Source organism: Lepidochelys olivacea (genome assembly GCF_965140295.1).
Source record: "Lepidochelys olivacea isolate rLepOli2 genome assembly, chromosome: 5".
Lineage (NCBI taxonomy): Eukaryota > Metazoa > Chordata > Testudines > Cheloniidae > Lepidochelys > Lepidochelys olivacea.
In genome coordinates this window covers 39,527,666-39,545,232 of record NC_140415.1, presented here as the reverse complement: position 1 = coordinate 39,545,232, position 17,567 = coordinate 39,527,666, and the positions used below count along the sequence as shown (strand labels likewise).

General features: G+C 42.7%; 1 protein-coding gene across 3 annotated transcripts in view; it reads right to left on the bottom strand.

The window, feature by feature from the left end:
• The window catches only part of ZSWIM6 (zinc finger SWIM-type containing 6), a 166,172-nt gene extending 149,118 nt beyond the window's left edge, over nt 1-17,054 (bottom strand). Inside the window, exon 1 of one of the 3 annotated variants that reach the window (XM_084629357.1) lies at nt 15,662-17,054. Coding sequence is in view for 2 of the 3 variants with exons in the window: in XM_084629356.1 (XP_084485482.1) it covers nt 13,876-14,386 (511 nt within the window). In the remaining variant the exon portion in view is untranslated. Of the gene's footprint in view, nt 1-12,225; nt 12,399-13,875; nt 14,402-15,661 lie in introns of those variants that run through there. The other 2 variants (XM_084629356.1, XM_084629355.1) reach the window with 2 other exon arrangements.
• Nucleotides 17,055-17,567: the final 513 nt, after the last annotated feature.

The following is a 17,567-nucleotide window of genomic DNA, read 5'->3' as shown; positions in this document are numbered from 1 at the left end:
ATAGTGTGTACCTTCTAAAAATGAAACCTACATCTCCGAGTTGTGAAAATGAGGTATTAAGGTTATAACAACCAACAAGAATGCACTTTTATGTAGAAAACCATGATTAAATCGATTCTTCCTTACTAATGATTTAAATCAAATCCACCCTGCCACAGTCCTCTCCCACTTCAACGCCTAGCTCTCTGTTCCATCATAAAACCCACCGTCGTCCTCAGTTTCTTCAATTTCAATACCAGAGTCCCATCCGATCCCTTGGTGTCCTGCTTCTTTGCCTGACACTGCTGGTGTTTGCCCACTGGGGGCCCTACGCAGGAATATTTTTGCCCCACTCCACACCACATACTCATAATTAATAGGGGGCCCCTAGAGCTGCTTGAAGCCCTAAGCAATTGCTTAGTCTACTTATGCCTAGCTCATACTTCCCCCTTCTGACCACCTCATCGCCAACATTACTCACATTCCTGCCACCTATTTGATTCATAGCTTTCAGTCCTTTAGTATTCACAGATTCTCTTCCTGTGCGCCTCTCCCCCATCTCCACCCATCCTTAATCCTGGCACAGGTGCACACATACTTATCTGTTTTCTATGCTCTTATTCTCATGCTGCTGAGCAACTCTGGCCAAAGTCCTGAAATCCTACGGACTTTCCCACCGCTCCCCCAAACTTCATCTCCAAACTCAAACATGCTGTCTACCATCACTGTCTGGAATGCCTTTCTTCCAGTTCTGTTTTTGACCCTCGATCTGGCATCCACTCTATACACCACTGAAACTACTCTCACTAAAGTCTCCAACAACTTCTTCCTGGCCAACTTGACCTCTCAATGGCTGTTGTCAGTTGTTGACCACTCTACTTCTTGAAATTCTGATCTTCATTGGCTTTTGTGATTCTCCTCCCACTGCCCTAATCACTCTGTCAGCATCTCATTTTGGTGGGCATCCTCATCCCTGACCCCATTTCTTTGGGTTTTCCTTAAGGCTCTATTCTTACACTAATCTTCTCCTTGTCTAAGCGCTCTTCACTACAAGCTTGGCTTTAAACTACAATTTTTATGCTGATGTTCATGATGAGTGGTCTCCTTTTATCCAACCTAGGATCTCATTTATGACCTCTCTTCATGGATATCAATCTTAAACAGACTAAGGCCAAAACTAAACTCTTGGTCTCTTCTCTCACTTTACCACTGGATACTCCTTGCCATTCTCTGAATTACTGGGCCCCATCAGCTGGGTATCATCTTTGACTCTGCCCTTTTACTGGATCCACATTCAGGCCATTTTTAAATCTATGCTTTTTCTTACACAACAACTCTAAAATACAGCCTCCTTTCTGTCCATGCAACCTGAATTCTTGTCCAAGCTCTAATTTCACATCCTGAATACATTAGCCTCCAGTTTTCTGTTCTTCAGTACTGCCACCTTGCTCCCTCCAAGTCTATTCTGAATGCTGCTGGCCAGATAGTCTTTGTTTGTCACTCTGATCACATCAACCTCCTCTGCGGGTCCCTCGCCCTTCACCTCTGCATCCAGTACAAGCTTTCAGTCTTCACCTTTAAGGCCCATCATAACTTAGCATCATCCTACCTCCCTGATATAATAAGCTATTAAGAGATCAATCCCTGCCTTCGGTCCAACTTTCACTGTTCAGTTCACTTCTCCCTTAAACGGCTCCATGCTTTCTCCCGTGCCACCTCTTATGCATGCAGAAAACACTCTGAAAAAATCCAAACAGCCACTTTTGTCCCTCTTAAGAGTCCTCTGTCATAATGCCCAAGAAGAGCTGCCCTGCTGATTGTGGCTGAACAGGTAATAAGCTGTGACTTTTCCTACTCCTCACCTCTACCTACAACCAAAAATAGTAAATAGTACTTGAAACCAGTAAAGCTGTGCCAATCCTTCCCGTATTCCTTTACACATGTTAGATCCCCCATCCCCTATCAATTTGTGTCTATAAAGTTCTTCAAGGAAGGGATTTCTCAAAATTTGTGCTGGGCACTGTACAACAGCTCCCTCCACCATAATATTTACTACTAAAACCAAACAAGAATAAGTGGAACAAAGAGGGTGGGAAACAGCATTTTCATCTGTTTTCTCTTTACAGGTTAAGTTCAAAATATTTTAACCCATTCATCCCAACCTGCTGAGAAGGAAGATGAACAAAAAGCTTGATGTTTTAGAGACCCATATAGTATAAAATGTCCATTTCACTACAAAAAGCTCTGTGTCAGACAGGAGGACAAAAATGGAGTTGATGGTTTTGTTTTACAACTTTAACTAAGGAGTCCCTACTGTAACTCAGTACCAGTCTTGGTTTTTCTTCTGATAAGCTTGAGGTATATTTGGCCATAAAAATCACAGTGAAGTGAAACTAAAATTAGTATGTTTTGAAGGCCAGGAAAATAGGCTTATTCAATCCAATTGTGGTTTTACAAATAGAAAGGAAAGAGTACAGACATGTTACTTTATGTTTATATTTTAAAATGGCTTTTATAGAGTTAACCATTGTGCAGTTTGCAGCCTTCTTGGTGTTAAGAAGCCTGTTTTGTAACAATGAATCTAACCCACTAGCTTCTTTGTGGTCCCTTTTTCATTTGGCCATCAACTGTAGATCAACTCTTTCACTCACTCAATCTTCTCCTCACTAAATACAATTCCTTCTGTGATCTTTCAAATTAATAAGTTCCTCCTCTCTGACCACTCCTTTACCACAGACATCACCACTCACCCCACACTTTATAAACAAGTAGTTTATGAAAGGTTCAAACACTTCACTACCTTTCTCTCCAACTCCCATCCTAATAATGAACCAACCTTGGTTCACTCCTAAATCCTTCCATTCCTACTCCTACGCCCATAAAACAATACTACTGCCAAGACAGGTAGTGAATACTGCAAAGTAACAGTTCTACCTGACCAGTTTCAGTGATCAAAATAGTTTTCGGTTTACAGAATTTTTAAATAGCACTAACCAAATTACCCTCCGCTTGCCTTACATGATCAGGCTAACCAAGCCATCTTAAGTCTTGCTTTTCATTTCCAGTCACTGACCTCCATTTCTGTCTAAGTGGCACATTCAGCTAAAGTAGCCTCAACTGAACACACAGAGTTTAATACTGATCAGTACAGTATCACTGGACATATGATGCCCTGCCATACACAAAAGCTAACCTGTACATTTTGTATTTCCCATATCCCTCCGTATCAACAAGCACAGGAGCGAAAGTGATGCTTAAAGCTTCTAAATAGCATAGCTACACCAAGTCCAGACACTGATCCAAAACATAATGGACTTGATATTCTATCCCCAAGACACTAATTATAGTCTGTCTGTGAGGTTTCAGTTTACAAGCCAAATCAATGGAAGAAATTAAACTAATTTTTGCAACTACAGCATAGCCAACTGGCTCACTAGTTATTGGTCAAAACACTATCAGCGCTTATTCTAAAATATTAAGATTGAAATTTTACTTCATTAAGTAGTGCATTACACAAAATATTGTGCATCTCCAAGTTTCCTTAATTCTGAACTTGTCTGAACAGTGGATTCAGCAGAATGTGTCTTAAGTATGGAGATCAGCTATGTTTAATTTAGCTTTTCTTTCTAGTAATCTATGCCAATTTTGTTAAAAACATTAATTTATGTTTTAACTAACCCACTCTCTCATCCTCCCAGATTGATGTATTATGCCCCTTAGATATGCAAAAGGAGATAAGTAATCAATAGCTTACTGTAATACTTGTAATAAACGTTCAATGACCACCATCTTTTCTAAAAAAATTTCCAGGAAGAATATTTGTAGACACATGTCGAATAAAGATTGGTTCTCTAATGAATTGTTAGCATGTCATTTCTTCCACCATCATTTCTGTCCAAACTGCAGGTTAATGACAAAGGTGTCTGAAGTCATAAAATTGCAAAATAAGCTAAAAAACTCACCATTTACATTAGTATGAGGTATAAATGCAATATAAGCCAAGTTACTTATTGCTGAATATGGATTGATGCTATATGAATTGTAGACTGGTCAAACTATCAGGCCTAAATCTAGAGATTAACTAAATACTAATAAAACTCACAGCTGCTACTGACAAGGATAAGCTATGAGCTGCTTCTATTTGCTGAACATAGCAGTAGCATGAACTATGCCCCAGAGTACATGACCAATCATTTATATGTAAGTGAAAAACATACAACAGTTACTTCAAGAGAAATAGGAAACATGTAATTAACAGTTTCAACCACCACCAGGAACCAAATACCCAAGTTCTAACCTTGACACCCAGAGTTAATATTTAAAAATATGAAAGACACAACCAACACCAATTGCTCTGAATACAAGTTTCAAACAGAAATATCAAAATAGTTAAAACATATTTAAGCCAATTCATTCTGATACATAGTGGATTATAATCCCATTATTTTTCAGGTTTTATAAAACAGTTTTGCCAGCTATTTAAATGCTTATATGTTCTCTATTTCATGAGTCAATATAAATTAGACATTGTAGTCAGCTGTATATGCAGTATTCAATTTGTGCACTGTATTTGCATAATTACTGGTGCTGTCAGTAACCACCTAGCAGTTCAATTTGGCATATGTATGAATTTCTTGTTTCTTAGCATTCACAAAGCTATGCAAGATTTTATTTTTCCAGTCACCAAAGTGATCATTTGAATGTAATTAGCTATTGGCCGCCACCACTACCAACAAAAAGGAAGCAGACACAATAAAGATATATTAATACCTATTTCTGTGATATTTCATTCTATATGCCATTTTCCCCCCCGCCAACATATTTTCATACAATTCCTGAACATATTAGAGGTCTGACACCAATTAACAATGAAAGATGACTTATGTAAATAGGCAATTTATTGTTAAATAAAGCAGGACAAGAGGTAAATCACCTGAATTTTTAGCACATTAATTCAGTAAATGAGCTTCTGATTTATCTGATCAGCTAGCTCTACTATTACAAATTTAAACTTACTGACAGGTTCTACTGTATCCTTCCAATTAATGTCAGACCTTCTCAGCCATTGCCCATGCATTTCCAATACAAAAATTTCCAGCTATTTCAAAGACTGTCAAGTGCACTGACTTGCAACAAGAAGTAGAGGGCCTTAGTAAAATATAAAAAATTAAGCTCTTCTTTTAGAAGTGTGTGATGGTGCAGATCACTTCACAATTATTTCCTGAAAATCTATTTTAAATGCAGTTAAATGTGATTCTCCTCTGCCACAGTATGTGCTTCAGACTTTATGGTCTCAAATTTTCAAAAACGAGGTGTGTTTTTTAAGTTAGTGTATAGAAAGCCTACATTAAGGGAGACTAAACTTAATTGAATTGGAAAGTTAAAAGGCATGCAAAAGGCTTTTCTATCAGTTCGAACAATCACAAAGGAATTCTCTACACTTTAGTTACTATTAGCAGCTACATTCATCTGGTGTGTTCATACAATTTGTGAAATTAAATAAGGGTAACATTATTTAAAGTTGGTGACTACTATTACAAATCTTCCAGACACTGGGACTTTAACAATTCAACCAATAAAACCAAAGCCTATATGAGTATGGCTACATAATCTCAAAAAAGATGTGATGATGCATCATGAGGACATCACATAAATCATGATAATTGGCATATTGCTAGAAGGAGAATGCAAGCCTGAGTTATACAGCACCAGACGACATCTCCAGTGATCCAGGTCAATGACTGTTATGAAGCCATGTCAAGCGCTAGATACATATCCAATGAAGAGAAAAACATTTAAATGCATGGATAATATTAGACAGCAAACCAAGAGGAAAAACTTAAGGTTCACAGAGAGACTTCCCTGAACAATGAGAGCAGTTATTGCACAGTACTCAAGGATTTGCATGCTGTCTGGCTGACTGCATTCCAGGCAATCAGAATTCAAATTTAATCTGTACTCTTTGTTATGCATGGAAGATTTTTTGAAATTTACTAGTTCTTTACAGAGACAGCATATTCATAATCTGAAGACTTGAATTAATCATCATCTACTGCCAGTTCTTCAGGTAGTCAAACTTTTCTCCCAAGCATATCTTCTAAAATAAAAAGTTTTAATACCAGCTACTTCTCCAATTTATCTTAAATTTTCACCAGTATTTTGAGACACAGTTTTAACAATTAAGAATTGTTGTTGCATAACAACTGGATCAGTTAGGTAGATTACATTTCAACACTAACCCACTATGTAAAACCATTTAGTAAAATGGATTATCCTTCACACCTGTAGCCAGTTTCACTGCTATATTTGATTATCTGTTTAGGATGGGTTTTTTTGGAACTGTACAATTAAAAACCTCTATACATATTTCACTTTATCAGGTTATATACATGGAAAAACAGGCAACAACAAATAAAAAGTTCAGTTTATCTAGTCCTCGGACTTTTCAATAGCTTCTTAATTTTCGTCCACCCCAGAAAAAAAGCCACATGTTTAGCTTTTAATTGCTCATTTCTGAAAGTCAGACTGCAGAGAAAAAAAATGCATCAGCTGCTGACACGACAGCTGGCTATAGTTCAAGAATTGCTACATACCAAAACATCTGATCATATGCAGAGCTGGTATCATTTTCTTAAACAGAATTTCAAAGAGATGGCAAGTTTTTAAAGTGAAAATTGTTTTCTTAGAAAAAACTCAAGCTTGGGAAACATTTTACTATCAATGCAAGTGTCAGCTTCTGCTTATCAAATCTCAGAGTACGAAGTCTGTTTTCAGGGCAATGATTCTTCAATATTAGGAGTGCCAGGGAAGAAGTAGAAAAGAATAATTATAAGTAAACCTTTGAATGCTAAACTATAATAAATGTTAAATATTTTCATCAGGTCAATCCAAATAAAATATATTTCTATAAAACTGATCTATGCACTTCTAAATTATGTTCAATGGAAATATGTTACACACAAATTGTAATTGAGTAAGGTGTTTTTGTCTAAAAGAAAGTATTAGAACTTTGTCTTTAATAGGACAGTGTCACTACTTTTTGACCGACACACTACCATTAATATTTACATTATAAATAAAGCATAAGCTTTATTTCAGGGCAAAGTTTCTGCACTTTAAAAAATGACTTGAAAAATAATTGGTTTTAGACAGTCTTTCAAATAATTGACCTATCAAAAAAAGAAAGATCTAGGTTTTCCACATTTAATATTCCACTGTTGCAAAGTGTTACACACCAATGCTTTCACAAGAAATAATTCAAGGTTAACAGTACATGTTAAAAACTGTGTACACAGAGAGAGAGAAAACAGCTTCTTTGTTCCCTAATCAAGGACTTACATTCCAAATCTAACAAGGAAACTGGAATACATTCAGATTTTTCTCCCCTTGAGGCAAGAGATATCTTTAAAAATTAGTTAATTGGTTTGTGGTTTTGTACACAAAAATATTGGCCACCACTACTTAACTTGGGTTAATACCCTCGGTGACTTGGGTTCTTTCAATTTAAATTTTCACATTTGCAGGAAATTAGGGCAGTGAGAGTTAATTAAGGATTGTAGATGTTGAGATTAAATAAGTTAAAGCTCTATAAAAACTGTTAAAACAAACTGACATCACATGTCAAAATATACAAGGTAAATATCTTGAAATCAACAAATTATACCTGTTTTTACTATTTGTTTGCTAGCCCATTTGTAACAAGCCTAATTCAAAAACCTAAATCACTCAATTTTTACTCCTATAGGTTCTCAAGGAGCATTTTTCCTTATTTGCCTATCTGTACGTTTCGATCTATGGAAATATTTTTTTCACTCATTTGAATGTGTACAGTGAAATTGATGTTTACTGACATTTACGGATAAAAATCTAATCTTCCAAACTTAATTGTAATCTTAGCTCTAAAACAAAAACAAACAACACACACAACAACAACAACAAAAAACAAATAAAACCCCACAGTACTGCATTAAACAAGTTATAGATTACCTCCTTAAATTCATACATTCCTAACCAAAATTCCATCATCAGGCTGATTGCTAGAGAAACCTTGCTTGTATCTGCTGGCATGTCAGCAGAGAAACACTTCCCATTTAAAGACAGTAGCAGATAGTTTAACATGTTCATCCTTTCCCCTTTGTCCCCGGCCACAAAAAAATCACTACATATACCAGAACAATGCTAGAACTTTATCAAAAAGAGTTAGTGAAACATAAGCATTTTGTTCCATACTAAGGACAGTCTTACTTGAGTTAAACTTAAGTAACTCTAAATGAATTAAGAGACTTTTAGATAAACTAAAGAAACTACAGATTTAAAAAAAAAATAGCAAAATATTACTGCTTCAGCCAACTTTGTTTAAATGAAGAGCATCATGTTTGCAGACGGATGCATTTCAATTCATAGCACAAAGTTTGTTTGGCAACTTTCTTAAAAATATATTCAATTTGGCCTCTCTCATCAATTAAAAAGACATTCAACACAATATAGTTGAAATTCAAACAATTAAAAGTTTCAAACAAGAGCAAAGACATTTGCCTAACTGGTTCTATAATTTAATTGGCTCTATATACATGGGGAACAAAAAAATAATAATGGTATTTTCAATCTAGCAGACAAAGGTATAACAAGATGCAATAGGTGGAAACTGAAGCTAAACAATTTTAGACTGGAAATAAAATACACAACCTTTTAAACAATGAGGGTAACTAGTCCTTGGAACAACTTACCACAGTGTGTTGTGGATTCTCCATCACAGGCAATTTTTAAATCAAGACTAGATTTTTTTTTTTTTATTTTAAGATATGCTCTAGTTCAAATAGGAATAAATTCAGAGAAGTCCTATAGCTGGTGTTATACAGGAGGTTGAACTAGACAGCCACAGTAGTCCCTTCTGGCCTTAGAATCTATCAATTTTAGATTGTGTTTTTGAAAAGTTGTCCAAAAGTAGAAAATTAACTAAGATTCTGATCCATTAGATCCATAAAAGCATCTGAAAGTTGTTGGCTACAATTATATTTAACCAGAATTTTACAGAAAAAAGTGACTCGTCTCATGAAGCATTCCATTCCAGGTGAAAAAATTGTAACTCGTGTTTTTGAGAGCAGTGACTAAACTTGGGCTCAGGTTTGTAGTTTTCTTTATTAAGCTTTAGCAATAAAATAAATTACCACAGAAACATCTGAGTCAGAAGAAAAACATTTCATTTCTGTAAGAGAGAAAAAAAAAAAAAAGCGGACCTTTTAAAGTTAATTTAAGAATCCAACTAAATAAATATACACAGAGCCCCAAAGGTTATTTCACATTGAAGAAAACCAAAGTAAAGTTACATTTCTCCAACTGCATCTCACTATGTTTCACGGTCTAAAACCCAAGGTTATGCAGTGAAGAGACACACTGCTTGAAGTAACCCTCTTCAAAAGAAAAATAAGCTGGTTTGCTGGCTTACAAGATCAACTTTAAACAAATCTTAGAAATGTGATAAGCATTAATCACTTAATGCTTCACATTATTTTTTCATCTCCAGGAAGTTCTTCCCTTCGCCTCATCCCCCTGCCATTCATATCTAAAGGTATTACTTCTGTGATTATGATGTCCCCAAGTGTTGCTGTGGAAATTACTGTAATATCTTAAACAGAGACCAGTGTGAGCAAGCAGAAATACAATTGACTTTAGATTAAAACAAATTTAGAAATCAAATTTACATTTCACCATTTATATTTTCCCCTCACTGTTGGCATGTCTTTCAGGTTGGCCAAGTAAAAACTTATTTTCTAGGCAGTCAGTCAATCTGCCTTCCAAATTTTAATATACTTTGAAAATGTGTAATGTTTGGATTGCAAACACTGCTGGACAATATTTAACGATTTAAAATGGTTTAAAGTTAAAATGTTTCATTTCTCTTAGGTTTTGTTTTTAAGCCACCTCTTCTCCCCCAAGCTCTTATCGATGTTCTCTGAGACCCTTTCCCACAGTCTTGAAGTATGATTTTTAAACTGACAGCTTCCCCCACCCCAAGAAAATCCCTTTGAAACAAATTATGCTTATAAATGAAATGAATTACATTGGAATAAATTAAGTTAGCTTTTAAATACACTAATAGACACTCAAGACTTCTGCTTGAAAAAATTCTTATAGCGTTTACAAAATATATAATTTTGTGCAAAGTAGTCCTTTACAATACAGATGTGAGACAAGGAGCTGCAAAAGTAGGGATTTTTCATAAAAAGGCACCTAATGAAAAATAGTTTTAATAGACTGAATGCTTCTATATATATTAATAAGTTTCCTTCAGCTTAATGTTCCTACAGTGTATTGACTAAAAATGTAAAATTCAGAAGCAAATATTTTCATTTAACTAGCACTGAAGTAAAATTTATGTGGCTTGCTTAGCAAATCTTCAACCTGTTTGTATTAATACTTGTGTTGCAAGAACGACAATTAGTTCTGATATGCAATAAAATGTGGTTTGTCCAATAATTGTGCTTTCAGAAAGCACAACTGTAAAAATGTACAAAGTTTCTATTACTCATACTGCACAGAACGTACGTTCACAGTTATACCGTCACTAAATCCACATTTATATAAGCTCAGTATTAGGATACATATTCTGCTACATTACATGAAGCCAACTCCATTCTCCAGCCAATATAAATCATTGCAGTGGAGTTGCTTGTGCTCTTACACCTTTTTGCTCTGGCAGGAACATTTCAAATACAAAACCCTTACCAGCTCTGACACAATGTTCCCAAATTACACAAGTATTTGGAGGATACTCTGCCATCTAAAAGTTATAGTATATGCCCTCCAAAACAAAAACTCTACCGCAGTCAGAACAATTGACATTGTGTTTCGAAGTACTGGTTTTGATACACTGCTACTTCTAAATGGCTTCCCCAAAAGAGTTATATTTTCAACAGTTTGTATAGCATTTGTTTGAAGTGTGGTTAAGTGTTCCAGGAGCAGCAGTCAAACCTTAAGTTGTATTTATGTATATTTTCTTTCTTCACATTGACCCTTGCCAACATTGCTCAATGCCCCTCCCCTTTTGAGACTATACAAAAAGTTACTCCCCCCCCCCCCCCTTTCACAACTACTCACTGAAGCCTCTTCTACTGCTGAAAGCAAGTAAAGCAAAGCCCATGCTGGGTGTCTGTCTCCTAGAGAAGATTGCATCTTTTATTTATCGCCCCTTGGCTTTATTTTCACAGTGAATTCCTGGCTTAAATGTAATCAGCCAAGAAACCCTCCCTATGTGCACTCCTGTCATTCCTCATCGCCTGCAAGCAGAATCAAGCACAGGCAAGAGAAAAAAAATTCTCAGCACTGCCATCCAAACCAAAATGAAACTGAATTCTGGTTTTGCCACAAGCACGGAACCATAGATGTCCTTCAGTCCTCTGGAAAGAAACAGAAAGCCAAAAGGAAGATGAAACTTAATTAAATTAAATTAAAAATGTCTCAACGCTGAACCACTCTCTAGGAAGAGGGGAAGGGCACCGAGCATAGAGAAAAAGCAACAGAGTCTGCCTTTGGAAAATACATGACCAGGCAGAAATCACATTTGTAGACTGTATTTGAATTCAAATGAACCACAGACAGGATTAAAACAACTGAATTCTCTCCAAGGATGGCAGTGAGGCAAAATTACATGAGAACCAAAATTACGCAAAAGATCTTAAAATGTATCAGGCCTTTGGGCCCAGAAACTTCACACCTCAAATCTGTAAAAACAAGGCATAAATAAAAGGAAAAACTGATCCATTTTTGTTTTAAGTGCTTTGGAAGGAGGGGGAGAGAAGAGAGAGTTGTGAACTATCCTGCTGTTGGTTTCAGTCCATTTAAAAATGTCATCATGTCCATGCTCAAAAACTGATAGCTTGACAGGGAAGAGAAAAGCTCAGACTTAAACTGCATATTGGGGAAGATTATGCAAGTCTGTTTGAGGGAAAATGGAATCGTGCAGCTTTAAGTCATCAGTCCTTCTTTCCCTTTGTCAAATCTTCACTATTTTTCAGGCAGTGAAAAGAAATAAAGAGCCTCTTTTGTTTGGCTTCCCCTTTTCGGAGGCTGGCAGAAAACTGAAAAGGACACAAATAAACATGAAAATGAGAACAAAGTGCCAGGTCTTCCTCCTCCTTCTCCACCACAGGGAATTGCCTCACGGCGATTCGAGATGTGCAACTGGCAAATACACTCAGCTAAACACAACAAAACGAGAGCTCCAGCTCCAGCACAAGAGAACCTCACCCTGCACTGAAGTTTTATTCGGGAAATTATAACCCATCTTCCCGTTCTGTCACACAGCAGCGGAGCCTGGATTGCTAGGTCTGTAAAGCCTCCCCCACCACCATCACAAACCAGGGGGTGGTTCATCCTCTCCCCATCAGAGCAAGCCAGGCAGCGCAGGAGAGATGGGAAATCTACAGCCTTCCCTTGTCGTGTCCAAGACCCACAGGAAAATGTGAGCCTGCCATGTAGCTGCTCCAGCACTCTTATTGATGGGACTAACCCCTCCCTCCCAGCACAGAGCTCCTCTTCCTCCTCCCTTCAGGGGGAGGAGGGGACCCCCCCGCAGCCTTTTAAACTAACTAGGAAGGGAGGAGTTAAATAGAAAAAGATCTATCTCTTGGAGAGGGTGAAGAGCAGCAGCAGGCGGCAGCAGCGGGGGTGGGGGTTGTGTGTGGGGGGGGTGAGTATTGTTCCCGGAGAAGCAAGAACAGCACTTCCCTCTTTTGCTGTTGTCATGAAACGAGGAACAGCTACATCCCAAAGCAACTGGCAGCACCCCATGTACCGCTGCCTCCATACACAGCAGCTCCCCCTCCTCCCAGCCATCGCTCAGTTCCGCCCCCCCCCCCCCCAGTCCTGGCAGCCCGAGTTGGATCCGCTATCTGGCAGCTTTGCTCTCCAGCCACCCCCCATCCCGCAAAGCCAACCGCGGGGTGATTCAAAGGCAGCCCCAGGCTTAGGCTGCAGCGTCTGCCGCAGCTGCCGACCCGCCCGAGCGTCGCTGCCGCTGATCCCCTGCAAGCGCCTTTGTTCAGCGACCCGAATCGCTCCGCGCAAATTCGCTCCTGGCGTTTGTAGGTAACCGATCCCTGCCCCTCCCTCCCCCCACGGGGGCTTCTTCTGCTGATTCATTTCCTCGCCCTCCCCGGTCTGCGGGGCAGAGGCGGCGGGTTTGGCATCTCCTCTATTGTGGCCCAGGGTATGACGATGACCCGGATTAGCGGGGGTGGGAGGGGACACAGCGAGGTGGGACTGCACGGCCGCGATTACGGGGGGAGTGGGGACTGGCGGGGGGAGGAGTGTGAAGCGAGTTAAAGGGACGGGACGGGAAGCGTTTGATTAGCCGGGGGTGGAGAGCAAACAGGCGTGATGTGGGGTGTGTGAGGGGGGGAGAGGGCAGATTGAAGGGCAGTTGGTAGGCGGACAGAAGCAGCGTGTAACCTGGCCTTGGATGCCGAGGAGAGGCGTGAAAGAGCCATATAATCTGGCTGCGAGGGGGAGGGGACGAAGAGAGGAAATTACGAGGCCTGGATGGCTGGCTGGCTGGCAGCGAAGGGGGGGGTCGGGAGGGGGTCGCTGGGGCACGGAGGGAGCGGAGAGCTGCAGGGCCCGGGCTACGGGGCAGGGTAGCGCTGGGGGGTGGAGGCGGCAGCTGCCGAGGTGAGGTGAGAGGAAAGAGCAGAGGTGAGGGGCTGGCCGCGGGGTCAGGGAGCTGGGCGAGGGTCGGGGCGGCGCTGTGGCCTGGGCAGGGATCACAGGTGGGTGACAGGCTGGTGAGCGGCCCGGAGAGCCCCCCGGGCAGGATTACAGCGGTGCGGGAGAGGGGCCGCAGGGCGGAGGGGGGGCGAGGCTCCGGATGGCCGGCCCGGCTCCCGGGGAGTGACTCACCGACTTGCAGGACGTTATCGACGCAGCCGCCGTCGAGCAAAGCGATGCCCCTACGGAAGGGCAGGCGGTTCTCGTCGGCGGCGGCGTCCGCGGCCCCGCCGGGCGCGGTGCTGGCAGCGGCCCCCCCGGGGGCGGCGGGGTCCTCGGCGCCGGTGTTGAAGGAGGAGTACATGCAGATCTCCCTCTCGCTGCGGGGGAAAGACCAGTACACGATCCTGCGCTGCACCGGCTCCGGGATCCGCTCGAACCGCTCCTCCACCCGCTGGAAGGGCCACTTCTCCGCCACCTTGCGAGCCGCGATGTCCAGCAGGGATTCGGGGCTCTGAGTCTTGCCGAGCGGCAGCAGCCCCAGGGCGGCGGCGGCGGCGGCCGCGGAGGAGGGTCCGGCACAGAGCGCCCCGCTGCCGGGGCCGCCGCCGCCCGCCCGCTGGCCCGGCCTGCACCCCGAGCCGTAGCCAGGTCTGCAGCAGAGGCGCTTAGCGGGGGGAGGGAGCTGACCGCGCTCCGCCATGATCGCGCCGCTTCTAAGCAGACAGCGGAAGTGGCTGTACCCTATAAACGGCACCAGGAAGAGAGCGACCGACAGCCGGAATAGCGGCCCCGCCCATCGCCGCCATGTATGGGCAAGGGGGCGGTGCCTGCTGCCTCGCCCACGGCATGGGGCGGGGCTATGCAAATCAGCGCCTACAAACATAAATAGAACGGCCCCGGCGCTGCAGCCGTGTGCTAGTCTAACTAGCAGTGGGGGTGGGGACCGCAGCCGGGGCGGGGCTTGTTATTCTGAAAGAGGGCGGAGCCTCCTCTGGAGATGTCATATACTCGCAAGCCTGGGCACGCCCTTCGGGGCTGCGCGTGGTGGGAAAAGGGGGTGGGGCAGGCGCCACCGCCTTGGTGACACCATCTAGGGAATGGAATGTGGGGGCGGGGCCGTGGCGGCCTCAACCCGGTCACCACCGCTGGGAAAGCCGAAGGGAGCGGGAAGGAGGGAGGAGTGGCACTAAGCGCAGCAGAGAAATACGGTAATGAAAACGAAGCTGTCGCTGGGCTTCTCTGTGCGTACCCCAGCTCGGTTCCCAGCGGTGGTAGCAGCCCGCCGGCATAGCTCCTACTCGCCTGCCCGGTGCGTGGCAGCCAGCTCCGCCCGCCCGCAGCAGAGCAAGGGCAGCCTCAGGGCTGGTAAGTGCAGGGGTCCCGGGTCCCGCAGCGCGTGCGGACCCGCCAGCCGGAGGCCCCGGGGCTGGACGCCAGGTGCCGTATGGGCGGCGGAGGCGCTAGGGCAGCGGGTGCGTCCCGCGCTGGGCCCGCCTGCCCAGTCTGGCTCGGGTTTGTCCCGCACGGAGCAGCGCGTCCCTGTCCGGCAGCCGAGCTCGGGTCGGTGGTGGGGCAGCGAGCCCGGCGCTAGCGCTGCCCTGCAGGCACCACGTCCGAGTTGCGGCTGGGCAGAGCCAGGGCGGGCTGAGGGGCGCTGTCCCCGGCGGGCGGACGCGCCGCTCCCCTGGTGGGAAGAGGTCCGCCGAGTGACTCTTCCTGTCCGCCGGTTACTCTGCGCACCGGATGGGACTCGATGTGGAGTCACGGGGACGGGAATACAGCTGGAACCAAAGCCAGGTCGCGCTAGGCACAGGCTGCTCCGTCAGCACGGAGGCTGAACAATCCCGATTGTACGCGGCTGAGGGTGGCTGCTGGCTGCGCTCCCCGAGCGCCGGAGCATGAAGCCGGAGCACGAGTGCTAATTACGCGATGCGCAGCAAATCCCAGCCTGAGGCAGAGTCCTGGACTTAATTACCTTGCTTGAGACGGCGCTGTGCTTTGCCCCAGCTTCCTCGCCGCAGCTCGCGTTCTTACTCCTGTAGAAAGCACTAGACTGAACCGTGTGTTGTGACACTCAGTACTCCCTGTGAGCGCCTTGTCTCCCCTCCCCGCTTCTAGCCTGCGCTGGGACTGCAGGGCCGCTCTTAATTCGGTCTCTGCGTGGTGGCCAGGTTATGAGACTTCCGGGGCTACCTTATGTTATGGTTTAAAAGCTACACGCATAAGCAGACAAACGGGACCAGAACGTGCTGGCCTGGTTGTAAACCCAAGTTTTAGGCCTGTTCCAAGGTTTCCCATTTATTAGGAAAATTGTGGTAACAGGCTGCTTGTGGGTCAGTTCCTGCGGTGTTCCTCAGTCTTGAGGGCCAAAGCACAGAGGCAGCACACGTACAAGAAGGGGAGGGGAAACGCTCTAAATCAGAGAAAATAACTTTTGAAAACAAGCCTAATTTTTAAAAGGCCTGTATTGTGCCTTGTAAAATCTTACCTGACCTTCCTCCCTTCTCTTTGGGGGAGAGAGGGCATAAGGCTACTCCTAGCTGCCTAATATTTGTCCCTTCTGTCACTTACTAGTGTTACTGTTGTGTGGGTATAAATGCACAAACTAAACATAGAAGAGACTTGAATGAAAAAGCCTCTCTTTTTTCCCAAAGCAAAATTTGTTACCTACAGAATGTTCTCCTTAAAACCACTAATAAGGACAGGAAATGAATATTGCAAATACAAACATAAGTGACCTACCTCCTATCAGTCACTCCTAAAATAGCTGTTCCCCATGCTGTTGCATATTAAAGCAATTCTCACTTGTAGGTTGGCTTTTGTGGGGGGGCAGGCAGTTACATGTAGCCAAGTAGTACATGAGAAATTCTTTAAAGCATTCTAGGCAGGATGAGTGGTTTTGGGGGTGAGGAGGGGATAGATGTGCCTGATTACGGCTTTCTTCTCTTTCATAGAGAAAAGAACACCTGCAACCTCACTTAAGATATTTTAATTTCAAAACCGCTAAAGAGAGAGCAAAAATGGTTTCCTGGGAAAAAAGGCAGATCGTATTTTGAAGAACGGGTGTATATTTTAGAATCAGAGACTTGACAGCAGCCTTAAATCTCATTTTGGAAGAGCACTCTGGTTTCTTCCCCTGATGACTCTTATGGAAATCTATATTGTTCCATGACCCTTTTAGCCTAAGAGGTCAAGATAGCAACCATTTTTCTGTCAAAATCCTGGATGCACTCTGGTGCTGATTAAGGTTAGGTTAAGGCTGTAAACCTTCACATACAGCCCACACTGGAATCAAGCTCTGGCACCCCCAGTGTGATAGGCTTGATGCCACAACCCACAGTGAGTAAATTGAATGCGGTTAAAATATTCTGTTTGCCCTTGTGTTGAAAAGGAACTATAAAAATACTGGTATTAACCATCTGCTGTGGTTAATTTTTAGCAAATGGTTTAATGTGTAATGTTAATGTTGCAATTCCCATAGCGCACAAAGTGAAATATCTTCCACTGTTAGTTAAAATAAACTGTTCAAAACTGTATCTTCTAATCAAGTCTAACAACCTTTGTTATAACATTTGTTCCAGAATGTGCAAAAGCAGGCTCAAAAACCAGAATTTGCTATTCACAAATAGTAGCAGAAAGATATCAGCTATCTAATTAGTAGACCAAAGTCTGTTCTTGCCTCGGATAACTTCATTGGGGATGCACAGGTATAAATAAGGGCAGAACTATATCTGAAGTTTACTGTACAATATTTTCATAATGTTGATGTGTAAACTCTAGGGCTAATCAAAAATGAGAATTTCTCATGGAAAATTCTGATATTTCAACTTTTTGATCCAAATCAGGATAAAGGGTCGAAATATTGAAACTTTTCTTTCACA